The sequence below is a fragment of the Macaca thibetana genome, chromosome 19 (assembly GCF_024542745.1).
Source record: "Macaca thibetana thibetana isolate TM-01 chromosome 19, ASM2454274v1, whole genome shotgun sequence".
NCBI classification, from domain to species: Eukaryota; Metazoa; Chordata; class Mammalia; order Primates; family Cercopithecidae; genus Macaca; species Macaca thibetana.
Window position 1 is genome coordinate 35,114,691 of NC_065596.1, and position 26,648 is coordinate 35,141,338.

The following is a 26,648-nucleotide window of genomic DNA, read 5'->3' on the forward strand; positions in this document are numbered from 1 at the left end:
AATTTGAGATAACCAAAAAATTAACAGTTCTCTCAAAACTCCCATGTTGTACACTTATTTATTTATTTTACTTTGAGTTCTGGGATACATGTGCAGAACGTGCAGGTTTGCTACATAGGTATACTAGCCAAATATGGCTTTTTAACTTAGAATAGATCAAATTCCATGAAGTTTAAAATTCAGTTCCTCAGCCACATGGCCACCGTTTGAGTTCTCAGACCCACGTGTGGCTGCTGGCTGTCGGAGAGAACAGCATGAATACACATGTTTTCCTTGTCAGAGGAAGTTCTAGCTGTTCTAGATTATAGCTGTTCTAGATTATAGCTGTTCTAGATTATAGCTGTTCTAGATTATAGCTGTTCTAGATTATAGCTGTTCTAGATTATAGCTGTTCTAGATTATAGCTGTTCTAGATTAAAGGCGCAAATTTGAAGATGCAGAGGCTGTTTTCTCACGCAGTGCAGGCTCCTGGAAGAGACCTAATGTAACAAAACGATAATATTTAACAGTGGTGAGATGTCTTTATCTCACAGAACGCGGGGAACGAGCAGGATTCTCTCGTGGAGGGTCTTATCACCTCTTATCCTCATGCAAATTTCTGCCACAGAGATTTTCTCCCAAACTCTGAGAAGGTCACCTCTGTCGGCCCTCTGAGCCCAAGCTAAGCCATCATATCCCCTGTGACCTGCACGTGTACATCCAGATGGCCTGAAGCAACTGAAGAGCCACAGAAGACGTGAAAATAGCCTTAACTGACGACGTTCTACCATTGTGATTTGTTCCTGCCCCACCCTAACTGATAGGATATATCCTGCCCCACTCTTAGGAAGGTACTTTGTAATATTCTCCCGGTCCTTGAGAAGGTACTTCGTACGCCCATCTCAAACCTATAAGAACTAATGATAATCCCACCCTCCTTTGCTGACTCTCTTTTCGGACTCAGCCCGCCCGCATCCAGGTGAGCTAAACAGCCCTGTTGCTCACACAGAGTCTGCTGGTGGTCTGTTCACACGGATGCTCACGCCAACCTCCTATGTGCACCTTTTCTTGTCCCCTGATTTCACATGGAGAGAAAGCACACATCTATTCTCTGCACAGAACACGCTCTGGAAGCTGCTTTCTGATGACCTCGGAGCCTTTATTCTGTTTCTTTCTACTTGAATTGGCACCTACCCGGAGCAATTTGCAAACTGCTGCCTGCAACGAGCTGTCGTTAGCTCGTGGAATTGTCATGTGCTGTTTCTTCACCTGGTAATTTTCTCCATTTCTTGAGCATCTCAGTGCAGACATCCACCTTCATACACACGTCTTTATCGCACAGGAGAAGTGAGGAGGTTGATTGACTCACGGTGTCTGTGACCAATAGGCTGGGTTTTTATTGCCTGATCCTCACTGGTCTTTCATGTGTGGACTGTGAGGTTTTTGTTGTTGTTGTTTTGTTGGAGTTTCACCATGTTGTCCTGGTCTCAAACTCCTGAGTTCAGGTGATCCGCCCGCCTCGGCCTCCCAAAGTGTTAGGAGTACAGGTGTGAGCCACCGTGCCTGGCCCCAATTACGCTTTTTTATTTTAAAATGTACAGTAAAGTTCTTATTGGCTAGAGTCAGCCTGTTGTGCTACCTACCATGTGAGGGGTTCTAAGCAACAGTAAAGCGTTTGGATTTAACCTCAGTAGTGAGATGTCTTTACCTTACAAAACGCAGGGAACAAGCCAAACACCGCACCCGGCCTGCCTGCACTTACTCTCCCGGTTTGTCCATTTTCCATGTTCCTTTATACTTGCTTTCGATTTTATGTTTACTGTATTTACTTTTAGTTTTTGAATACTTCAAATTCTTGACAAGCATTTGACAGGTTTAAATTTGAGATAACCAAAAAATTAGTAGTTCTCTCAAAACTCCGACAAAGAGGTGAAGACAAAGGGTTTTTTTTGTTTGTTTTGTTTTTTGTTTCTGTTTTTGTTTTTTTGACGGAGACTCACTCTGTCTCCAGGCTGGAGTGCAGTGGCGTGACCTCAGCTCACTGCAACCTCCGCCTCCCAGGTTCAAGAGATTCTCTTGCCTCAGCCTCCCGAGTAGCTGGGACTACAGGTGCGTGCCACCACGCCTGGCTAATTTTTGCATTTTTAGTAGAGATGGGGTTTCACCATGTTGGCCAGGATGGGACTGTGAGCTTTTTGAGGCAGAACTGAGTCTGATTAACCTCTGGGACTCAAGCAATCCTCCAAGGATCCTGCCCATAGGAGGTATCAGCAACTCAGGTCTGGTGAGGGATGAGGACACTCAACCCTTCCAGGGAGCAGAGCATGGAGCAAACATCAGAGATCCTCTAATGTTACCCAGAAATAGTTTCTCTGTCTCCCTGGGCCAAAGGGAGGATCATGCTTCCTCCACTGTCTGGGATATGTGGGCTAAGAGACAAATGCTGATTAGTGGATGTGAGGGTGAATGGCAGGCACACTCCCAGCCTGGCTATTTGCATGATGGCCCTACACTTACTATTGCATATTCTACAGCTAGGTTGGTTCTGCAGCAATCTCATTTTGATATGCTGGGTAAAAGTAAAAGACCAAAACCTGTCTTCTCTCTGAGCCTCTGCACACGGGACGGTTATGTCGCAGAGTCAACTGATGCTAAAGGGAAACTATGAGAGCCAGAAATGAATTTAATTTTGCTTCCACGATGTAAACCATCCTCTCAAAAATAACAGAAAGCGAGTGGTATAAACATATATATATTTTTTCGGAGTCTCTCTTGGTGGCCCAGGCTGGAGTACAGGGACATGATCTCAGCTCACTGCAACCTCCACCTCCCGGGTTCAAGTGATTCTCCTGCCTCAGCTTCCCAAGTAACTGAGATTACAGGCACCCATCACCACACCTGGCTACTCTTTGTATTTTTAGTAGAGACGAGATTTCACCATGTTGGCCAGGCTGGTCTCGAACTCCTGACCTCAGGTGATCAACCCACCTCGGCCTCACAAAGTGCTGGGATTACAGGCATGAGCCACCAAGCCCTGGTCAAAAGTGAGCATTTTTAAAAGTGATTTACAACCAATGATAAATGGGACCTGATTAGATAATTCAAGTATTCTATGTTCCTACACTTCATAGTTAGTGTGGCTTCAACATTTATCTGGTGGAAAAATGAATCAACCAACTTTCTATGCATAAGAGGGTTTTGCTCTTCATTTTCCTTTCTATCAAGAAACTTTACGTGCCCTGAGAAATTATAAATTTCATAATTATTTGGGACGAGAATTGTTCGAACATTTTTTTGTGGGGTGGGGGGATGGAGTTTCGCTCTTGTTGCCCAGGCTGGAGTGCAATGGCGCTATCTTAGTTCACTGCAACCTCCGCCTCCTGGGTTCAAGTGATTCTCCCGCCTCAGCCTCCTGAGTGTCTGGGATTACAGGTGTGTATCACCATGCCCGGCTAATTTTTGTATTTTTACTAGATAGGGGGTTTCATACTGTTGGCCAGGCTGGTCTTGAACTCCTGACCTCGTGATTTGCCTGCCTCGGCCTCCCAAAGTGCTGGGATTACAGGCGTGAGCCACCGTGCCCAGCCTGTTTGCACTTACTCTCCCGGTTTGTCCATTTTTCCGTGTTCCTTTATACTTCCTTTTGATTTTATGTTTACTGTCTTTACTTTTAGTTTTTGAATACTTCAAATTCTTGACAAACATTTGACAGGTTTAAATTTGAGATAACCAAAAAATTAATAGTTCTCTCAAAACTCCCATGTCGTACTCTTATTTATTTATTTTACGTTAAGTTCTGGGCTACATGTGCAGAACGTACAGGTTTGTTGCATAGGTATACACGTACCATGGTGGTTTGCTGCACACTTCAACCTGTCATGTAGGTTTTAAGCCCTGCATGCATTAGCTATTTGTCCTAATGCTCTCTCTCCCCTTTCCCTTCACCCCCTGACAGGCCCGGGTCTGTGATGTTCCCCTCCCTGTGTCCATGTGTTCTCATTGTTCACCTCCCACTTATGAGTGAGAACATGTGGTGTTTGGTTTTCTGTCCCTGTGTTAGTTTGCTGAGAATGATGACTTCCAGCTTCAATTTTAACTTTTTTTTTTTTTTTTGAGACAGAGTCTCGCTCTATTGCCAGGCTGGAGTGCAGTGGCCCAATCTCAGCTCACTGCAACCTCTACCTCCTGGGTTCAGGCAATTCTCCTCTATCAGCCTCCTGAGTAGCTGGGATTATAGGTGCATGCCACCATGCTGGACTAATTTTTGTATTTTTTAAGTAGAGCTGGGGTTTCACCATGTTGGCCAGGCTGGTCTTGAACTCCTGACCTTATGATCCACCCACCTCGGCCTCCCAAAGTGCTGGGATTACAGGCGTGAGCCACCGTGCCTGGCCCAGTTTCAACATTTCTTAAGGCTTAGTCACCTGCATGATACCAACCAGGCTGGTCTCAACTGTGGGGCAACTGGGGTTGTTGAACCAGGTGAACTGCAGATGCTTCCTGCAGAACCCCTGTATACTCTGTGTCTTTATACCTGTCTGTCCATCCAGGGATGGTGTGGTTGGTGTTTGTCCTCCAGTCAAGGGCACTGACAACCTTGAGGCAGCAACACCAATCAGCTTCTGTCCCATCACATAAGAGCCACATATAGAGATCGCAGTGCACATGCATCTCACTTGTTTCCCTGTTGCAGGAAGTCGGGGACCCCGAATGGAGGGACCGACTGAAGTCACGGCAGAAGAACATAAATTGTGAAAATTTCATGGACATTTATTAGTTCCCCAAATTAATACTTTTATAATTTCTTACACCTGTCTTTACTGCAATCTCTGAACATAAATTGTGAAGATTTCGTGGACACTTATCACTTCCCCAATCAATACCCTTGTAATTTCCTATGCCTGTCTTTAATCTCTTAATCCCGTCATCTTCTTTGTAAAATAAGGAGGATCTATGTCGCCTCAGGACCCTGTGATGATTGCGTTAACTGCACAAATTGTTTGTAGAGCATGTGTGTTTGAACAATATGAAATCTGGGCACCTTGAAAAAAGAACAGGATAACAGCAATGTTCAGGGAACAAGGGAGATAAGACTTTGGACTCTGACTGCCGGTGAGCCGGATGGAACAGAGCCATATTTCTCTTCTTTCAAAGGCAAATAGGAGAAATATTGCTGAATTGTTTTTCTCAGCAAGGAACATCCCTGAGAAAGAGAATGCGCCCTGAAGGTAGGTCTATGAATGGCCCTTGGAGGCGGCTGTCTTTTATGGTCGAAGCCGAAGGGGTGAAATAAGCCCCAGTCTCCTGTAGTGCTCCCAGGCTTACTAGGAGGAGGGAATTCCCACCTAATAAATTTTGGTCAGACAGGTTGTCTTCTCTCAAACCCTGTCTCCTGATAAGATGTTATCAATAACAATGCATGCCCAAAACTTCATTAGCAACTTAAATTTCACCCTGTCCTGTGGTCCTGTGATCTCACCCTGCCTCCATTTGCTTTATGATATTTTATTACCTTGTGAAGGATGTGATCTCTGTGACCCACTCCCTCCCCTTTTGAAAATTGCTAATAAAAACTTGCTGGTTTTATGGCTCGGGGAGCGTCACAGAACCTGCCGACATGCGATGTCTCCCCCCAGACACCCAACTTTAAAATTTCTCTCTCTTTAATAACTCTTTCCATTTATTTCTCAGACCAGCTGAGACGCTTAGGGAAATAGAAAAGAACCCATGTTAACTACTGGGGGTGGGTTCCCCTGATATTTCCCAGAACAGCCTCAATGCCTTTCCCCGAGCAGCCCCTTGGACATTCATCTGGCAGATGAGTCTCTGGTTCTGTTTCTGGATTGTGGACGTGGGCCAGGGCACGTGCTGCATGTGAATCACTTCTGAGGACGGATGAGTCCCCTGTTCTGTTTCGGGTCACCATGCTGCTCTGTGATCCAGGGGTTCTCCGTCAGCGTCTCTTCTGCTGGGTCCAGTCTGGAGCGTCAGGTATTCAGAGCACGACAGGGGTGACCGTGGGCAAGGTGCACCTCTCTTCTCAGCACCTCCACTCCCAGCTACCCAGAGCCAGGTCCTAATTCTTGCTTATCCACCAACTCAGTAAATACAAGTCATGATGGTTGCTTTTATTTTATGTTGAGCTTTTTTGTGGTTTACTAGCTTGTATTATTTTTTAAAAAGAAAATGAGTTGGCCGGGCGCGGTGGCTCACGCCTGTAATCCCAGCACTTTGGGAGGCCGAGACGGGCGGATCACGAGGTCAGGAGATCGAGACCATCCTGGCTAACACGGTGAAACCCCATCTCTACTAAAAAATACAAAAAACTAGCCGGGCGCGGTGGCGGGCGCCTGTAGTCCCAGCTGCTTGGGAGGCTGAGGCAGGAGAATGGTGCGAACCCGGGAGGCGGAGCTTGCAGTGAGCTGAGATCCGGCCACCGCACTCCAGCCTGGGCGACAGAGCGAGACTCCGTCTCAAAAAAAAAAAAAAAAAAAAAAAAAGAAAATGAGTTGATATTTTTAACTTTTAAAAATATCACGACTGCATGGTATTCCATAGTGTATATGTGCCACATTTTCTTAACCCTAGAACTTAAAGTATTACTAAAAAAATGAAAAAAAAAATCATGACGATTTTCCCATTTTTTTTCCTTTCCCATTCTCTGACTTAGAATATTTGAGCATCCAAACCATAATTTCCTGTGCAAGAAGGACGAAGTTCCTAATTTAAGTCTGCTTAGATACCTGAGCTTAGTCTCAGGCCCACCACGCACTGTGAATCGCCCAGGTTACCTGACGTGCCTCTTCGCAACTCTGAGTGATGCTAAGCTTCAGGGAAGTGTGTGTGCAAATCTAGGACTTCAGTCATGTTTAATCATTAGAGGCAGATCGGGGAACTTTTTTTTTTTTTTTTTGAGACGGAGTCTCGCTCTGTCACCCAGGCTGGAGTGCAATGCCACGATCTCGGCTCACTGCAAGCTCTGCCTCCCGGGTTCACGCCATTCTCCTGCCTCAGCCTCCCGAGTAGCTGGGACCACAGGCGCCCGCCACCACGCTGGGCTAATTTTCTGTATTTTTAGTAGAGATGTGGTTTCACCGTGTTAGCCAGGATGGTCTCGATCTCCTGATCTCGTGATCTGTCCGCCTCAGCCTCCCAAAGTGCTGGGACTACAGGTGTGAGCCACCAGATTTGGGAACATTTTGTAATGACAGTGAGTCTTCAAATACCTTGCCTACAGTGAGTTATATTTTTAGAAATTACAGTGCTCATTACACACACACACAGCTGTTCCTCCTCTGCATTCACAGGAAACCCACAGAGATCCCTTCCACAAACACCTCTGGTTCTGCATTGAAGTGTAAAACCACATGAAAGTTGAGCTTGCTGTTTACTAGTTGTGCATCGGGTTGAGTTTGTGTGTGCGTGTGTGTGTGTGTGTGTCTTCTAGATATAGTCAGGTTCAACGGCATTATGCTAAATACCACTTTAATGAATAATCTTCCTCTTGGGGTTTCTCTGGGTCATTTGAATATGGAGACCCACTTCTTCAGTATCTCTCCTAAGGATAACCTTTTAACAGGTTATTAACATCGTCAGCAAAAATATTGTCAACAAATGCTCTCAAAAGCGTCGTAGACTCTGAAGACCTAAAAGAGATACGATACATTCTTTCAGAGCTGTTTTCTTTCCAGCAGCCTCTCCTTGTGATGTCCTGGGATTCCTGTATCCACTTCTCTTTCAACAACCTTATAACTCAGCTTAGGAATCAGATGGTCATTTTAATGTCTAACATGCATTTTTTTAAAAAAATTTTTGAAAGGGTTTAATTACAAGTTAAAGAGCCGCTTAGTCAAATATGTAATTATATTGTAGCTCCATCCATCACCTCCTGGCAGATAACTTATCTCAACTAAATTGTACCAATAAATCTGTCTACAGGTCTCATGGAACTTAGCTGGAAAACAGGAAAAATCATGGAATCTGACACGTCAAATACTGCAGAGTTTGTGAATTCAGTCGTTGATTTATCCTCCCTGCCTACCTATTTACCTGTATTCCTGTGGATCTGTTCATCGGTTAATCTCTCCGTCTGAAGGAGCCACAGGGAATGTCAACAGCCACCCAGAGCTGGGAAGGGCAGGGGAGGGTTCTCCCTGACAGCCTCCAGAGAGAGCGCTGGCCCTGGCCCTGCCATCACCTTGATTTTTAGCTTCACAACGCTGAGAGAAAAAATTTATGTTGCCTTAAGCCTCCCAGAGAAACACAGGAGCAAGGACCTGCCGGAAATGAAGGTTACACTGCATAAACACGCGAGGAGCGTGTAATTGCAGATTTTGCTTACGTGTCTGGAAAGATGTTTGTGGGTGTGCGTGCTTGTTTGTTTTTGCCAGAAGAATTGGGCCATGGTGTTTATATATTTAGAGAATTTATCTTTAACTGTGTGAAGTAGAAACTTCCAACTTCCAGAATGACAGAGTTAGGGCATGGGGTCAACCATTCCCCAGGAACAAGGGAGAAGCTGGACTAAAGGCTCCAAAGCAACCACCTCAGGAATCCCAGGGCTCACACAAGCTGAGAAGTGTCTGCCCACGATCGCGGCTGGACTTCAGCAATGAGAGCGTGTCCATGGTGTTGCTGCTGGTGAACTCTGATGGAGCGACGGTGCTCCTGACCCAACAGGGCTTCCGCCCTGGCTGTAGGCACTCTTCACCTGGAGCGCTGTCTACAAACGCGGCCAGGGCAGGGGAATGCTGCAGCTGTGGCCGTGCAGGCTTTGGAGCCAGGTGCGTGGCTGTGCTGGAATCATAACCACAACTCTTCACAAAACGCTGAGTCTGGGAGTCCAGCCTCAGTGGGTGGAGGCTCAATGATCTCAACTTTAAAAGCTGGGTTACTCCCCAGCTCTAAGGTGCGCTGTGAGAATTTGCTAAGAAGATTTGGGATAATGGGTGCTTGTAATGTTTTGGGTTTGTTGTTGTTGTTGTTGTTGTTTATCTGAGACAGACTCTCGTTCTGTTGCCCAGGCTGGAGCACATTGGCACAATCTCGGCTCGTTGTAACCTCCGCATCCCAGATTCAAGCGATTCTCCTGCCTCAGCCTCCCGAGTACCTGGGATTACAGGCATGTGCCACCACGCCCAGCTAATTTTTGTATTTTTAGTAGAGATAGGGTTTCACCATGTTGGCCGGGCTGGTCTTGAACTCCTGACCTCAAGTGATCCACCCGCCTCGGCCTCCCAAAGTGCTGGGATTACAGGTGTGAGCCACTGCGCCTGACTGATTTTTGTACTTTTATTAGGGACAGGGTTTCACTATGTTGGCCAGGCTGGTCTTGAACTCCTGACCTCAGGTGATCTGCTCACCTCATCTCCCAAAGTGCTGGGATTACTCCCCGAGGCGGAGGTTGCAGTGAGCCAAGATCGCGCCGTTACACTCCAGCCTGGGCAACAACAGTGAAACTCCATCTCAAATAATAATAATAATAAGAAGAAGAAGAAGAAGAAGAAGAAGAAGAAGAAGAAGAAGAAGCCTCCGTTGATTGAGACTTTTGCCTCGGTCACTCATTCTGGTCGTCAGTTTGATGATGCTCAGTGGACTCTGCTGTGTCCACGTCCGCAGCTCAGGCTCTACTGAGAGATGCCCACCCACTCACGTCCTGACTCTGAGGGACAAGGGACAGGGTGCGGGTCTGCGGTGAGAGGACAGCAGAGGGTCCTGGTCCTGCGTAGGGCCGTCCCATCCTCCACAGGACCAGAATGTCCTTTATTTTTTTTATTTTTATTTATTTATTTTTTTGAGAGGGAGTCTTGAGCTGTCGCCCAGGCTGGAGTGCAGTGGCCGGATCTCAGCTCACTGCAAGCTCCGCCTCCTGGGTTTATGCCATTTTCCTGCCTCAGCCTCCCGAGTAGCTGGGACTACAGGCCCCGCCACCTCGCCCGGCTAGTTTTTTGTATTTTTTAGTAGAGACGGGGTTCACCATGTTAGCCAGGATGGTCTCGATCTCCTGACCTCGTGATCCGCCCGCCTCGGCTCCCAAAGTGCTGGGATTACAGGCTTGAGCCACCGCGCCTGGCCGCTTTTTGTATTTTTTAGTAGAGATGGGGTTTCACCGTGTTAGCCAGGATGGTCTCGATCTCCTGACCTCATGATCCACCCGTCTCGGCCTCCCAAAGTGCTGGGATTACAGGCTTGAGCCACCGCGCCCGGCCAGGACCAGAACGTCCTTTAAAGAACTAAAGCTGCAGGGCGCTATGTCGCTAGGACCCAGCGTTGTCTGTCTCTTCCCGCCAGTGGACATCTTTTTTCCAGGCAGTCTGGGGATGTATCCAAGGGCCTTGGCACTGCCATAGCCCAGGCTGCCTGGCCCTGAGCAGAGAGGGGCTGGGCAGGGTTTTACAGAATCTCGGAGGCTGCTGCTGGCTGTCGGAGAGCCCTCGACTCAGCGTTTCCCCAACAACACGGTGACGTGGTGGAAGAGCCAGGCACCTCTCGTGACCATCTGTGCCATGCCGTCTACACACATGCACACACACACGCATACACACACACGCACATGCACACTCATACACACAATCTCACACACACACACATGCACACACAGCATGCACACTTACACACACTCATGCAATCTCACACTCACATACACACACAATCACACATGCACACACATACAGACATGCACATGCACACTCATACACACACACACACCATGCACACACACTCATACAACCTCACACTCACACACATGCACACACAAAATCTCACACACTTGCACATACAACATGCACACATACAATCTCACATGCACACACATGCACACATACAACATGCACACACACTCATACAATCTCGTGGGTGAGTGACTCACAGGGCCCAGGGGGTAAGGTGGCCTGGGAGAGCCCAGCCTGGGCTTGCTACGTCCACACTGGGGTGGGCTGCATCCCTGCCTCCCCACCAGGGGTGTGGCACAGATACACCATGGAATGCTATGCAGCCATAAAAAAGGATGAGCTGGTGTCCTTTGTAGGGACATGGATGCAGCTGGAAACCATCATTCTCAGCAAAGTATTGTAAGAACAGAAAACCAAACACCACATGTTCTCACTCACAGGTGGGAATTGAACAATGAGATCACTTGGACACAGGGCGGGGAACATCACACACTGGGGTCTATTGTGGGGAGGTGGGTGAGGGGATGGATGGCATTAGGAGATACACCTAATGTAAATGATGAGTTAATGGGTGCAGCACACCAACATGGCACATGTATACGTATGTAACAAACCTGCATGTTGCTCACATGACCCTAGAACTTAAAGTATAATTAAAAAAAAAAAAGCTTCAGTGTATTTTATTCTAATTTATATTTAATGGATTAATTTTAGTTAATTGATTTTATGAAGACACTTGAAAGGTGAACTGAAATGTATGGTGCAGATATAAAACTAGTTAAATCATTGGAAAAATTAGCTTGGCTTTTATTGTTATTTCTCAGCCTGGAATTCTCTGAAGCATCTGATAATATTGACCCTCTGAACTGCTTAATCATTAGTCTTTTTTTTGGAGGCGGAGTCTCACTCTGTTGGAGTGCAGTGGTGTGATCTCAGCTCACTGCAACCTCCACTTCCCAGGTTCAAGCAATTCTCTGGCTCAGCCTCCTGAGTAGCTGGGGTTACAGGCCCCTGCCACCATGCCAGGCTAATTTTTCTATTTTTAGCAGAGATGGGGTTTCACCGTCTTGGCTGGGCTGGTCTTGAACTCCCTCCATGATATCTGTCTAATGCATTTCAACAACTGCCTATTTTTCCCTCATATGGTTGTCATTCCTGTGGGGCGGCTCTCCTCCCACACACCTGGCCTTTCATAAAGGGTCCTCCCATGGCTGTCCAGGCATCAGCCTGATGAAGGGGATTGTTGCCGCTGCTCCTGCCCCACTCTCCCAAACTTAGCGTCAGCTCAAGACTGTGCCCAGCAGGGATGGGACCAACGCCAGCCTTACACTCACCTGTGGGGCAGACGCCCATGTCTGAGCACCGTGGATTGAATCTGTTTCTCACACACAGGGGAGGGGCTGAGAGCTGAGTGTGGACTCCAGTGAGTGAGCAGAGACCCCCCAGCGCCTGTCCACACACACAGGGGAGGGGGAGCCACAGCTTCCAGCCCCACCCAGAGCCCTGACCCCTTCCTGCCTGGGAGGACCCGGGGTTCCTCTTCTGTCCCACACGGAGGTGGGAACCTCCACCCTAGTGACCCTGGGTGGTCCCGGACACCTGTGGCCACTCAGCTTTGAACTCTGTTCATTGATGGGGACGCGTCTCAATGTTGGGAACTTTTCTTTCTCTTTCTGTGCCTGTGGCTGTGGTGATCTGCATATTTCAGACGTGTCACAAGGAGCATTTCTTGGTATTTGGAGCCGATGTCGGCTCTTGAGTGGGTGCGTCAAACATCCTCCTTGACTGTGGAACCGGACACCGGGATCCTCTCCCGTCCCACCCTCCGGTCTGAATGGTCTGGACCAGGATCCTCTCCTGTCCCACCCTCCGGTCTGAACTAGTCTAGAAATTCACCATGGCTGAGCCTCCCGTGTCCTGGGCACCACTGACCCCACAGCCACTGTGATGAGTGGGGTTCATGACAACAGGCTCAGAGGTGACATTAATGTCTAAGGTCACATAAACCCTGGATGATAATCAGGAATTAAACACAAATCAGCTCCCTTCCCCCAGAATCAGATTACAGACCTAACAAACTGTTCTGAAAATCCTGAACGTGGACGGAGGTGCCGAGGGACGGCCAAGGACACAAGGGGCACTGAGGAGGCAGGACCGACTCAGAGCCTCATTCCCAGGGGGGTGGGTGATGTTGCAATGAAGAAAAAAGGGGAAGTACAAGGGAGGGACTGTTTGGTAGGAAGGAAACACACACTCAAGAAACAGAACAAATATGTTTTATTCTATTTATTCCCTGCATTTTCCCTTTTGAGACGGGGTCTCACTCTGTCACCGAGGCTGGAATGCCGAGGGGTGATCATAGCTCCCTGTAGCCTCTGCCTCCCAGGCCCAAGTGATCCTCCCACCTCAGCCTCCTGAGTAGCTGGGACTAGAGGTGTGAGCTGCCATGCCTGGCTAATTTTTTTGCTTTTTTTTTTTTTTTTTTTTTTACAGACAAGGTCTTGCTATTTGGCCGAGGGTAATCTGAAGCTCCTGGCCTCAAGCCATCCTCCCATCTCAGCCTTCTGAAGTGCTGGGATTCCAGGCGTGAGCCACCACGGTAGACCCTGCATTTCTCCTGTGTTCTCACTGCCACACGCAGCTCAGCCTGGGCTGCACAGCCCGGTGTCAGGTGCGTCTCTGCTGACCTGGGTCTGCCTGCAGCATGGACCTGCATCTTCCCTGAAGCATCTCCAGGGCCGGAGAGACGACTGCCGTGGTAAGGAACCCGCGACGCTGAGCTGATGGACGGGCTGAGGGGGAAGGAAGACCTTGGGGGAGGCTGTGAGAAGGAAGGGGAGGCCCCTGTTCACCCTCATCTGGAAGGGCAGACACAGGAAGCACCAGTTCTATTTGCTGCTATATCCCAGGTCTCAAGGAGATGAGGATAAACCAGACAGACAGTGGCTGGGGGTCAGGAAAGACCCCATTTCTGTCTGAAGTGTCTGCAGAGGGCCTGGTGCCTGCCCCAACCTCAGACCTAAAGGAATGACAGCCAGGTTCCTGGGGAGGGCAGTTCCGCTTCCTGTGTGGCTGCAGATGACAAAATCCCTTGACAAGAAGGGCCCAGCCTCTGAGTGTCCACACCCTGTGTGTCTCTGTCCCGCCAGCACCGAGGCCACATCCATCCGCACAGCAGGGCAGTGGGAGGAGATGCCATGACCCCCATCCTCATGGTCCTGATCTGTCTCGGTGAGATTTGAAGAGGGAGGGGAGATTCTAACCTAGAAGGGACCTCACCCCACAGCCAAACTCTGGTGCATAAGGAGATCCCAGGGGCTCACAAAGATCCCAGGGAGGGGAGGACCTGGTCAGGCTTCAGGGGCAAATCTCTCACAGGGAACTCTCTTCCAGGGCTGAGTCTGGGCTCCAGGACCCACGTGCAGGCAGGTGAGTCTGTCCCCAGCTGTCCCAGGTCCCTCCTCCTCACTGGGGACAAGGGGCCACCTCTGTGCAGCTGGGGACGGGGAATAGCAGATCTGGGCTGACTGATGGGGACATATGGAGGGTCCTGCCGTCAAGAGCTGAGATCTGTTGGGTGGGAAATGACTTAGAATCCGATCTCTGATTTTCTTCCAGGGACCCTTCCCAAGCCCACTCTCTGGGCTGAGCCAGGCTCTGTCATCACCCAGGGGAGTCCTGTGACCCTCAGGTGTCAGGGGAGCCTTCAGGTTCAGGAGTACCATCTATATAGAGAAAAAAACCCAGCATCCTGGGTTAGACGGATACAACGAGAGCTTGTCAAGAAGGGCTATTTCCCCATTGCATCCATCACCTCGGAACACGCAGGGCGGTATCACTGTCGGTATTACAGCCGCAATCACTCATCAGAGCTCAGCGACCCCCTGAAGCTGGTGGTGACAGGTGAGAGGACACTCAGGGGTCCCAGCCCCAGGCTCTGTCCTCAGGAAGGGGGGTCGGCTCTCAGGGGCGTCTCCCTCTCACAGCCCAGCCCTGGGGATGATGCAGGAGGTGGGAACCCATTTAACTCGGTGCCTCCTTCTCTCCCAGGAGCCTACAGCAAACCCACCCTCTCAGCCCTGCCCAGCCCTGTGGTGGCCTCAGGAGGAAACGTGTCCCTCCAGTGTGGCTCACAGGTGGCATTTGATGGCTTCGTTCTGTGTAAGGAAGGAGAAGATGAACACCCACAACGTCTCAACTCCCACTTCCATGCCCGTGGCTGGTCCTGGACCGTCTTCTCCGTGGTCCCCGTGAGCCCGAGTCGCAGGTGGTCGTACCGGTGCTATGGTTATATCTCGGGTGCTCCCAATGTGTGGTCTTTACCCAGTGATCTCCTGGAGCTCCTGGTCCCAGGTGAGAAATTCACAGCATTGCCTGGAGTTCCCTGAGTCTCCAGGCAGGTGGGGAGGAGCCGCGTCTCAGGGCAGCGCCAGGTGGGATGATGTTGGGACGAGAGGGCTCAGGGCTCCTGGGGCCAGAGACACAGGAAGATCAGCAGTGGTGAGGCCCAGGGGGAGAGGGAGGGTTTGTGGGGAAGCCTGAGGGTCGCTCCTGGAAACCGTGACCACCTTTTCCCAGGTGTTTCTAAGAAGCCGTCACTGTCAGTGCAGCCGGGTCCTGTCGTGGCCCCTGGGGAGAGCCTGACCCTCCAGTGTGGCTCTGATGCCGGCTATGACAGATTCGTTCTATACAAGGAGGGAGAACGTGAATTCCTCCAGCGCCCTGGCCGGCAGCCCCAGGCTGGGCTCTCCCAGGCCAACTTCACCCTGGGCCCTGTAAGGGGCTCCCACGGGGGCCAGTACAGATGCTGTGGTGCACACAACCTCTCCTCCGAGTGGTCGGCCCCCAGTGACCCCCTGGACATCCTGATCTCAGGTGAGGAGCCCTGTGGGTTCAGTCAGGGACCCAGGTTCTGCTCAGGCCCTGCTGGGGGAGCCCAGGTGTTGATGGCCAGGATGAGGGGCGGGGGTCCCAAGGGAGGGAGACACAGACAGAGAGAGGGTATGAGCGGGATGGGGTGACTCAGAGACAGAGAGACTGAGGGTCCCAGAGAGAGGCCTGGAGAGGTGTCAGCTCAGAACAAGGTGGGGCAGCCCCTCATCCATCCTTCTTCTCTCCAGGACAGTTCTATGACACGGTCTACCTCTCGGTGCAGCCGGGCCCCACGGTGGCCTCAGGAGAGAACGTGACCCTGCTGTGTCAGTCATGGGGACAGTTCCACACTTTCCTTCTGACCAGGGAGGGGGCAGCCCATCCCCCGCTGCGTCTGAGATCAGAGCACCAAGCTCAGCAGCACCAGGCTGAATTCCCCATGGGTCCTGTGACCTCAGCCCACGCGGGGACCTACAGGTGCTACAGCTCACTCAGCTCCAACCCCTACCTGCTGTCTCACCCCAGTGACCCCCTGGAGCTCGTGGTCTCAGGTGAGGGCCCTGACCCTGTCCTCTCTGAGCTCAAAGGCTCAGCTCAGGCCCTGCCCCCTGCAGAGCTCTGGGACAATAATGAAAGAGGGGAGTGAAGGGGGTAGGGTCCACAGGGGAGGGTCCAGCCCATGGGAGGGTGGAAATAGACGGGACCTCCCACCCCTGGCTCCCACCCCTGAAGTCTCAGTAGGGTAAAGAACAGGGAGGGCTGGGAGGAGACAGGGGTGAACCTCAGAGATGAGATTAGACTGAGGGTGGAAGACGGAGGCCCCACCCGCTCCCCTCCTGATGTCTCCACCTCAGAATCAGAGCCTCTGGGGGTCCCAACCTCTAAGTCCTGACCCCATGCATGAGAAAAACAGCCACTCCCATCTCAGGAGAAGTTTCCAGTCTCGTTTCAATGCTACCTCCAATATTCAGGGTCTGATTCAGGGCAGCAGAGGGGGGGGTGGACAGTAGGGTGTGGTCCTCGTGGCTTCCTGGCACTCCAGGGTTGGGACAGGTGTTCCCTCCGTGGTGGTCAGAGGGGAGGGAGGTGTCTGAGGTTCGGCATTGATGAGCAGGATTCCCAGGAGCCATGACTCTTATCTCTGGGGGCATTGGCTTCTGTGGTCCTGCACCTGCTCTTTGCAGCCTGTTAGGGCTCAGAGAGCACACAAGGTCCCAGGATGCACAGAGAGCACCCAAGGTCTCGGTTATTTCTGGACTGGGGACCACTTTCCTTATAGATGCTGAGCTCCTGGGGTGCAGGAAAACTCTCCCAAATGACTCAGGAGCCGAGCTTGGATTTGTAGGGCACAGGAAGTCTGACATAATTAATGAGGAGACTGGAGGGAACCCTGCTACAGCAGAGGAAGGGTTTCTGAGGAACTCCATAAAACTCATGTCAAGAGACACAGGGGAAGAGAAGAATGCAGAGCCCAGGAGTGAGGCTGGCCTCAGGGCTCTTCTCCACTGTTTTGATTCTCAGGAGCAGCTGAGACCCTCAGCCCATCACAAAACCAGACAGACTCCAAGACTGGTGAGTGAGGAGATGCTCTCGGTTATGGGGCTGGCACAGAGGGTCAGGGACTGTCCAGGGGAGGTGGGTGCCCTGGGTGGACATCCAGGGGTCCCGGGGTGATTCTGACCTGCCGTGACCTCTGTGACCTCTTTGTCCACCACCCCTAGGCCAACACCCACAGGATTACACAGTGGAGAATCTCATCCGCATGGGCGTGGCTGGCTTGGTCCTGGTGGTCCTCGGGATTCTGCTATTTGAGGCTCAGCACAGCCAGAGAAGCCCCCAAGATGCAGCCGGCCGGTGAACAGCAGAGAGGACAATGCACCCTTCAGAGTGGTGGAGCCTCAGGGACAGATCTGATGATCCCAGGAAGTTCTGGAGGACAATCTAGGACCTACGTTATCTGAACTCTCTGCTGGTCACTTCTAGAGACAGGAATCCATATTTGAGTGCAGGGAAACTGTCTGGGGTGATTCCTAGAAGATCATTAAACTGTGACACATTTTTTTGTCTATGAATGTTGACTTTCCTTGACTGGATCCCCCTTTCTTTCCCATCCCCAGACATGAGGCTCCATCCCACAAGGCAGCGTTGTGTCCACACCTCTGCACACCTGCGTGCTCTGGTCCACGGCATGTAACACAGTCTTCCTTATTTCTCATTGTCACACTCCTTGATGTCCCTTACTGAGTAGCCATCTCTTCAGTTCAGAGATCCAAACCTGAACCACCAACTAAGTCAACGACAGATCAAATTCCAACCAGGTAAAGATAAATCCACCCTGAAGACTTAACGCCCTCCCTGGACCCTATGAGCCCTTCCCTCTTTCTTAGGTGCTATCTGTGTAATTTCTCCTGAAATATCACCTCTTGGAATCATCACTCACACATTTCAAGTGACACCACAGCTATGCTGATTCTGAAAAAGACGTCTTTAAAATGCTATTATTAATGGTATCTACCAGTTTCTGTGACATAAAGTTTTTTTTCATGGCCCCAATCAAGGTGCCAATGAGTTCTCACTGAATGTAGGGTTGGGAATCAAGGGACAGAGCTGTCTTCACTAACGAGCACCAGGCGCCTGTGGCACATCCCACTGAGAGCTCATGCATCTACCTACAGTCCTTTCTAATTCAGAGGCAATGATCACTTCTATTTCAGTGTTACGGCACAGGCCAAATGAAATTCTGACACTGTTATCCTAGCATATCCACAAAAGACAAACGTGTTAATATCTGATGTGAGGGATAACACGGCTCACTTAAAAATCTAAGTACAACATAAGAAAAGTGTTACCAGAACTATGCAGTTTCGACGGAAGAATTCTTTTTTTTTGGAGACAGAGTTTCACTATCGTCACCCAGGTTAGAGTGCAATGGCGGAATCTCAGATCACTGCTACCTCCAGGTCCCGGGTTCAAGCAATTCTCCCGCCTCTGCCTCCCAAGTAACTGGACTACAGGTGTGTGCCACCATGCCCAGCTAACTTTTCTATTTTTACTAGAGACAGAGTTTCAGCATGTTAGTCAGGTTGATCTTGAACTCCTGACCTCAGGTGATTCGCCGCCTTGGCATCCTAGTGTTGGGATTGCAGGCGTGAGCCACCGCGCCCAGTTGATGGAATAATTCTTAAATGACTTGTCCTATTTTCTGCTGGTCCGGACACTCCTTGACTTGGGGCAGCATAGCGGCAATTTCTGCCTCCATCTTCTCAGTGCCTACGTCTACCTGGGTACCTCTGTTTTCACATCCATTCTTCTCTGTGTGTCTCTTCTCTTCTTCTCTTCTTCAGATTATGACACCAGTCAGATCAGAGTAGGACCCATCCTAATTCGTTATGATCCCTTGATCATACCTTAAATGCATTTGCAAAGACTCTATTTCCAACTATGTTCACATTTATAGCTAATGGGTCTCAGAATTTTAACATGTATATTAGGGGAACAAGGGAATTTATATTTTAAAAAACGCATAGAAATACATTTAACCAAATACAAAAATTAGGTAGGCATGGTGGTGGCACGTGCCTGTAATCCCAGCTACTCGGGAGGTTGAGGCAGGAGAATTGCTTGAACCTGGGAGGTGGAGGTTGCAGTGATCTGAGATCGTGCCATTGCACTCCAGCCTGGGCAACAGAGTGAGACTCAGTCTCAAAAAAAAAAAAAAAAAAAAAAAAAAAAAAAAAAAAAAAAAAAAGAAAAGAAAAAGAAAAAAAAGAAAAAGAAGAAAAAGAAAAGAAATTAAATACATCTAACCAAAGAGATGCAATACATATACACTGACAATTTAAAAATACTGCTCAAAGAAATAACGAAAGACGTAAATGAGGAAAAAGTCATCCCAGCATCACAAATCAAAAGGCTTTAGGTTAGTTCTGTCCCTCTAGAGAACCTTGACTAACACACTCATCCCTTTTTTGTGTTAGGGGGCCTCTCACTCACTCACCCCCTCCTCTTGTTAGGAGGCTCTCCCGACTCTGGGCTTTTCTCCTCTGTGCTTTCCATGTCTCCATGTTTCTCTGGTGAGCCCCAGGGTGCTCTCTGAGAAGATCCACTTGGCGTTTCGGTATTTACTCACCATTTTGATTCCTCTTAAGGAGAGAGGCACAAGTCTGCTCTTCCCATTCACCCAAATTGAGCCTAATCCCCTGGTCATTTTTTCCACCACTTTTTACTTTTGGGAAATTCAGTCCCAACATGCTTGTCATTCATTTGAGAATAATTTTCATTTTCTCCTGTAGTTTTAAAATTACTTTTTATTTATTCTAGATATCTTTCATTCTACCATGGTCAAGACATTAATTTTATTTATAAATTTGTGCGTGTTAAGCTCATGTTCTTTGTTCATTTCTGTAAAAACATCAACTGTTTTCTTTGCAAGTTTTACTAACATACTCCTTATTTCTTTCATTCTGAAAGTGTGATCCATAGAGAGATATCTCTTTACCCTTCTCATTCTGTTTCTTGTGTGCATTGATTATGTTTTCTATTTTTTTCATTTCTAAAGTTGCTCTGATGACTTCTGAAAATTTTAGTAAATATTCTACACCAATATAATATTTATCATTTCAGCTGTGTCTTGTTCTGGATGAAATTATTTCTAAATGTGTTAATATAATTTACTATTTTTCACCTCAAAATATCTTTGTAATTCATTTATATAATTACCTGTTTTTTCTCTAATAGACTGTTTGACTTTTATTCCTTTTGGGTGATTTTCTCTTACACAATTGATCTTCTATTCAGGTTTTCTCCCAGGACTGACTCAGCAATGAAAATTGATGGGGGGCACTGCTGTGGCCGCTCATGTCCTGTGGTGTCCACACTCCCAAGCTAAGAATCAGCTCCGTGCTGTGCCCAGTACATCAGGGCCCATGTGAGCCTCACACACATGTATGAGAGATGCCCGGTCCAGCAATGATAAAGTGAGTTTGTGTCCTGTCCACCCGGGAAGGTGGCTTAGTGCTGAGTGTGGCCCGGGTTACTGAGGGGAGCTATCCCAGCATCTGTCCACAAACACAGAAGAGGCGGAGCCAGTCTCTCTAGGGTCCGACGGTCTCCTCCACTTCTTTCTTTGTTCTGAGAGAGAGACAAAGCGCCATGACTGCTCTGTGGGTTGGACAGGTGCATGTTTCCACCTGCAGGAGTGAACCCAAGCTGAGGTCCTGAGCATTCCCAGGTACTGATAAAGCACTTCAGGTTTTTTCTAGAAAACATTGAAAAATTAACCCTTTTGCTAAAGAGGTAGAAACAAGCCATCCCTGAACCAAATTCCTGAAACTCTCAGGTTAAACTTTGTAACCCACTCCCTTCACTGCAGACACCCAATAGGAAATTCACAGGTGCAAGGATGAGATGACTTTGGTCAAACTCAGACCCCACAGGGCCAGGAAGACCTGAAGGAGAGGAGGCTCATGCTTCCAGGTCTCAGATAAGAACTGTTTCTAAGGACTTTTAAAAAACGCTACAAGAAACTCTTCCATGTCCTTCACTCATCTCCTGCTTTGACAAGGTTTATCATTAGATATTCTTTAGGACGTCAGGAATTCGGATAAGATGCTCTTAAAAGAACACTTGCCCAGCAACAGCATCTCCTCCAATGGACCGACAGCAACTCTGGCTTTGAACCTCTGGAACCAGGGAACTCTGTTTCTAAGCAGCTCTGTCAGTCGCTTTGGTACATCAGGTTTTGGTACATGTAGGGAATACTGAAACGAATTCCCTGTGTATCCCAAGAAACAACTCTACCGAGACATATTCTCTAGGGGTTTATTTTTGTTTTTGTTTTAGGTTAACGTCTTGGATAGAACACCCAGTGTCTCCTTGTTCATCTGAAGAACATGCTGCTATGTGGAAGCACATCCTTGAGGTCCACAAGTAGACACTGGGCAAGGAGACAAGGACTCCCTACAGTACGGAAGTCCCCTTAATAAATGCTCTATGAACACTCTGGTGTTTAGTGCTTTTTTCTTTGGAATCCCAGCAGCTCTGTCACTGGATGGTTTGGTGCACTCCCTTGAGGGAATTCTCCTGGGCTGCTTGGGGTCCACCCTAGCCTCAGGTGTGGCTGGATAGATGCAGCCTCCCACCTTGGTCTGGAGCCCTCAGCTTCTCACTGTCATTGCAAATCCCGAGATTCCTCTCCCAGTTCCACTCAGTGGTGGAAACGTCAACCGTAATGACCCCTTGATGGTCCCAGGACCCTGTGGCATCTCATCTCTGGCTTCTGTTCTTTGTTGTTGATCCATCTACACTTGAGAACTTCCACAACTCTTTTTCTGCTCATGACCTTGATGCTCTGGGTATTTCAGAAATGCCTGATGTACATTTCTCCATTAGGGTCAGATGCGACATCTTAAGTGGAGACATCAATCACCTTCACAGACTGTGGAGTCCAACACCAAGATCCTCTCATGTCCCAAGCACCTCAGGTCTTACCCTGGTCTGGAAAGCAGACAGAAATGAGCCCCTCCCAATGTCCAGGCACCACTGACCCCACAACCACGGTGATGAGTGGGATTCATGACAGCAGTCTGCAAAGGAAGAAGCTGAGGCTCAGAGATGGGACACTACAGACCAAGGTCACATAGGCAGTGGATGACAAACAGTCATCAAATAAGTATCAACTCCCTCCTCAACTCCTCAAATCAAAGCGCAAACATAAGTCATTGTTCCCAAAATGTTGACCAGGAATTGAGGTGCAGAGGGACGGCCAAGGACGCAAGGGGCACCGAGGAGGCAGGAAAGACTCAGAGGTTTTTTCCCAGAGGTGTGGGGGTGGACACTGCAGCAAAATATTTTATTTTATTTTATTTTATTTTTTATTTTTTTTTTTTTTTTGAGGCGGAGTCTAGCTCTGTCGCCCAGACTGGAGTGCAGTGGCGCGATCTCGGCTCACTGCAAGCTCCGCCTCCCGGGTTCACGCCATTCTCCTGCCTCAGCCTCCGGAGTAGCTGGGACTACAGGCGCCCACAACCGCGCCCGGCTAATTTCTTTTTGTATTTTTAGTAGAGACGGGGTTTCACCGTGTTAGCCAAGATGGTCTCGATCTCCTGACCTCGTGATCCGCCCGCCTCGGCCTCCCAAAGTGCTGGGATTACAGGCTTGAGCCACCGCGCCCGGCCGGCAAAATATTTTAAAAAGGAGAAGTTGAGAAGGAGACTATTTGGTTGAAAAAAACCCACAATCCCATGCCAAGAGAGAAGTCAACTTTTCTTCCCCTATTTCCCTGCATTTCTCCTCTGTGCTCACTGCCACACACAGCTCAGCCTGGACTGCCCAGTCAGGTGTCACGTGCGTCTCTGCTGATCTGAGTCTGCCTGCAGCATGGACCCGTGTCTTCCCTGAAGCATCTCCAGGGCTGAAGAGATGACTGCCATGGTAAGGACCCCACAACACCGTGCTGATGGACAGGCTGAAGGAGGGAGGGAGACCTTGCGGGAGGCTGTGAGAAGGAAGGAAAAGCCTTGGCTCACCCTGATCAGGAAGGGCACATACAGGAAGGCACCAGTTCTATTTGTTGCTATCTCCCAGGCCTTAGTGAAGTGAGGACAAACCAGACAGACAGTGGCTGGGGGTCAGGAAACACCCCATTTCTATCTGAACTGTCTACAGAGGGCCTGGTGCCTGCCCCCACTTCAGCTCTAAAGGAATGAGAGCCAGGCTCCTGGGAAGGGCAGTTTCACTTCCTGTGTGTCTGCAGATGACAAAACTCCATGAGAAGAATGACCCAGACTCTGAGTGTCCACACCCTGTGTGTCTCTCTGTCCTGCCAGCACTGGGGGCTCAACCATCCGCAGAGCAGAGCAGTGGGAGGAGACGCCATGACCCCCATCCTCACGCTCCTGATCTGTCTCGGTGAGATTTGAAGAGGGAGGGGAGATTCTAACCTAGGAGGGGCCTCACCCCACAGCCAAACTCTGGTGTATAAGGAGACCCCAGGGGCTCACAAAGATCCCAGGGAGGGGAGGACCTGCTCAGGCTTCAGGGGCAAATCTCTCACAGGGAACTCTCTTCCAGGGCTGAGTCTGGGCCCCAGGACCCACGTGCAGGCAGGTGAGTCTGTCCCCAGCTGTTCCAGGTCCCTCCTCCTCACTGGGGACAAAGGGCCACCTCCGTGCAGCTGGGGACGGGGAACAGCAGATCTGGGCTGACCAATGGGGGCGTCTGGAGGGTCCTGCCATCAAGAGCTGAGATCCGTTGGGTAGGAAATGACTTAGAATCCGATCTCTGATTTCCTTCCAGGGACCCTTCCCAAGCCCACTCTCTGGGCTGAGCCAGGGTCTATGATCAGCGAGGGGAGTCCTGTGACCCTCAGGTGTCAGGGGAGCCTTCAGGTTCAGGAGTATCGTCTATATAGAGAAAAAAAACCAGCATCCTGGGTTAGACGAATACAACAAGAGCTTGTCAAGAAGGGCTATTTCGCCATTGCATCCATCACCTGGGAACACGCAGGGCGGTATCGCTGTCAGTATTACAGCCACAGTTGGTGGTCAGAGCCCAGTGACCCCCTGGAGCTGGTGGTGACAGGTGAGAGGACCTATCTCTCTGTCCCAGCCCCAGGCTCTGTCTTCAGGAAGGGGGTCGGCTCTCAGGGGCGTCTCCCTCTCACAGCCCAGCCCTGGGGATGATGTGGGAGGTGTGAGCCCATTTAACACGGTGCCGCCTTCTCTCCCAGGAGCCTACAGCAAACCCACCCTCTCAGCCCTGCTCAGCCCTGTGGTGGCCTCAGGATGGAATGTGACTCTCCAGTGTGGCTCACGGGTGGCATTTGATAACTACATTCTGTGTAAGGAAGGAGAAGATGAACACCCACAATGCCTGAACTCCCACTTCCATCCCCGTGGCTGGTCCTGGGCCGTCTTCTCCGTGGTCCCTGTGAGCCCAAGTCACAGGTGGTCGTACCGGTGCTATGGTTATGACTCACGCTCTCCCTATGTGTGGTCTTTACCCAGTGATCTCCTGGAGCTCCTGGTCCCAGGTGAGAAATTCACAGCATTGCCTGGAGCTCCCTGAGTCTCCGGGCAGGTGGGGAGGAGCCGCGTCTCAGGGCAGCGCCAGGTGGGATGATGTTGGGATGAGAGGGCTCAGGGCTCCTGGGGTCAGAGACACAGGAAGATCAGCAGTGGTGAGGCCCAGGGGGAGAGGGAGGGTTTGTGGGGAAGCCTGAGGGTCGCTCCTAGAAACTGTGACCACATTTTCCCAGGTGTTTCTAAGAAGCCGTCACTGTCAGTGCAGCCGGGTCCTGTCGTGGCCCCTGGGGAGAGTCTGACCCTCCAGTGTGGCTCTGATGCTGGCTATGATAGATTCTCTCTGTATAAGGAGGGGGCATGTGACTTCCTCCAGCGCCCTGGCTGGCAGCCCCAGGCTGGGCTCTCCCAGGCCAACTTCCTCCTGGGCCCTGTGAGCCGCTCCCACGGGGGCCAGTACAGATACTACAGTGCACACAACCTCTCCTCCCAGTGGTCGGCCCCCAGTGACCCCCTGGACATCCTGATCGCAGGTGAGGAGCCCTGTGGGTTCAGTCAGGGACCCAGGCTCTGCTCAGGCCCTGCCGGGAGAGCCCAGGAGGTGATGGCCAGGATGAGGGGTGGGGGTCCCAAGAGAGGGAGAGACAGACAGAGACAGGGGATGGGCAGGGAGGGGAGACTCAGAGAAAACAGACAGAGAGACTGAGGGTCCTAGAGAGAGGCCTAGGGAGGTATCAGCTCAGAGCAAGTTGGGGCAGCCCCTCATCCATCCCTTTTCTCTCCAGGACAGATCCCCGACAGACCCTTCCTCTCGGTGCAGCCGGGCCCCACGGTGGCCTCAGGAGAGAACGTGACCCTGCTCTGTCAGTCCACGGGGGAGTTCCACGCTTTCCTTCTGACACAGGCGGGAGCAGCTGATGCCCCCTCTGCGTCTAAGATCAATGTACAAATCTCCAAGTACCAGGCTGAATTCCCCATGAGTCCTGTGACCTCAGCCCATGCAGGGACCTACAGGTGCTACGGCTCACGCAGCTCCAACCCCCACCTGCTGACTCACCCCAGTGAGCCCCTGGAGCTCGTGGTCTCAGGTGAGGGCCCTGACCCTGTCCTCTCTAAGCTCAAAGGCTCAGCAAAGGCCCTGCTCCCAGCAGAGCTCTGGACACTAAGAAAAGAGGGGAGATGGCCTGTAATCCCAGCACTTTGGGAGGCCGAGGCGGGCGGATCACGAGGTCAGGAGATCGAGACCATCCTGGCTAACACGGTGAAACCCCGTCTCCACTGAAAAATAGAAAAAATTAGCCGGGCGAGGTGGCGGGCGCCCGTAGTCCCAGGTACTTGGGAGGCTGAGGCAGGAGAATGGCGTGAACCCGGGAGGTGGAGGTTGCAGTGAGCCGAGATCGCGCCACTGCACTCCAGCCCGGGCGACAGAGCAAGACTCCATCTCAAAAAAAAAGAAAAGAAAAGAAAAGAGGGGAGTGAACGGGGAGGGTCTGCAGGGGAGGGTCCAGTCCATGAGAGGGTGGAAATAGGCCGGGACCTCCCACCCCTGGCTCCAACCCCTGGACTCTCAGTAGGGTAAAGAGCAGGGAGGGCTGGGAGGAGACGGGGGTGAACCTCAGAGGAGATGAGATTAGACCAACGGTGGAAGACAGAGGCCTCACATGCTCCCCTCCTGATGTCTCCACCTCAGAATCAGAGCCTCTGGGGGTCCCAACCTCTAAGTCCTGACTCCCTGGGTCACAAAAACACCGTCACACCCAGTTCAAGAGAAGTTTTTAGACTCATCTCAATGGTACCTTCCATATTCAGGGTCTGATTTCCAGGGCAGCAGAGGGCAGGGTCGACAGTAAGGTTGTGGTCCGCGTGGCTTCCTGGGGCTCCAGAGATGGGGCAGGTGCTCCCTCCGTGGTGGTCAGAGTGGAGGGAGGTGTCTGAGGTTCAACGCTGACGAGTGGAGCAGCGGGCACTTTCCCCCTCCAGGAGCAGGATTCCCAGGAGCCATCACCTCTGGTTGAGACTCTCCACTGTCTCATGTACAAAACAAAATCTCTCCAATTTTCTACCAAAAGCAACACCTGGCACAGCTCTTCAGGAGCCCACACCCTGA

The 26,648-nt window shown here is 50.4% G+C and overlaps 1 protein-coding gene across 8 annotated transcripts in view; it reads left to right on the top strand.

The window, feature by feature from the left end:
• Positions 1 to 12,872: 12,872 nt before the first annotated feature.
• The window catches only part of LOC126943198 (leukocyte immunoglobulin-like receptor subfamily A member 2), a 75,325-nt gene continuing 61,549 nt past the window's right edge, over positions 12,873 to 26,648 (top strand). For 2 of the 8 annotated variants that reach the window (XM_050771700.1, XM_050771703.1), the window contains exons 1-7: positions 22,796 to 22,952; positions 23,348 to 23,429; positions 23,592 to 23,627; positions 23,817 to 24,101; positions 24,250 to 24,552; positions 24,778 to 25,074; positions 25,327 to 25,629. In XM_050771700.1, coding sequence (XP_050627657.1) covers positions 22,941 to 22,952; positions 23,348 to 23,429; positions 23,592 to 23,627; positions 23,817 to 24,101; positions 24,250 to 24,552; positions 24,778 to 25,074; positions 25,327 to 25,629 — 1,318 coding nt within the window. In that variant the 5' untranslated portion in view covers positions 22,796 to 22,940. Of the gene's footprint in view, positions 13,408 to 13,765; positions 13,881 to 14,042; positions 14,079 to 14,267; positions 14,553 to 14,699; positions 15,003 to 15,227; positions 15,525 to 15,769; positions 16,073 to 16,866; positions 17,102 to 17,242; positions 17,581 to 22,795; positions 22,953 to 23,347; positions 23,430 to 23,591; positions 23,628 to 23,816; positions 24,102 to 24,249; positions 24,553 to 24,777; positions 25,075 to 25,326; positions 25,630 to 26,648 lie in introns of those variants that run through there. The other 6 variants (XM_050771706.1, XM_050771707.1, XM_050771702.1 and 3 more) reach the window with 6 other exon arrangements.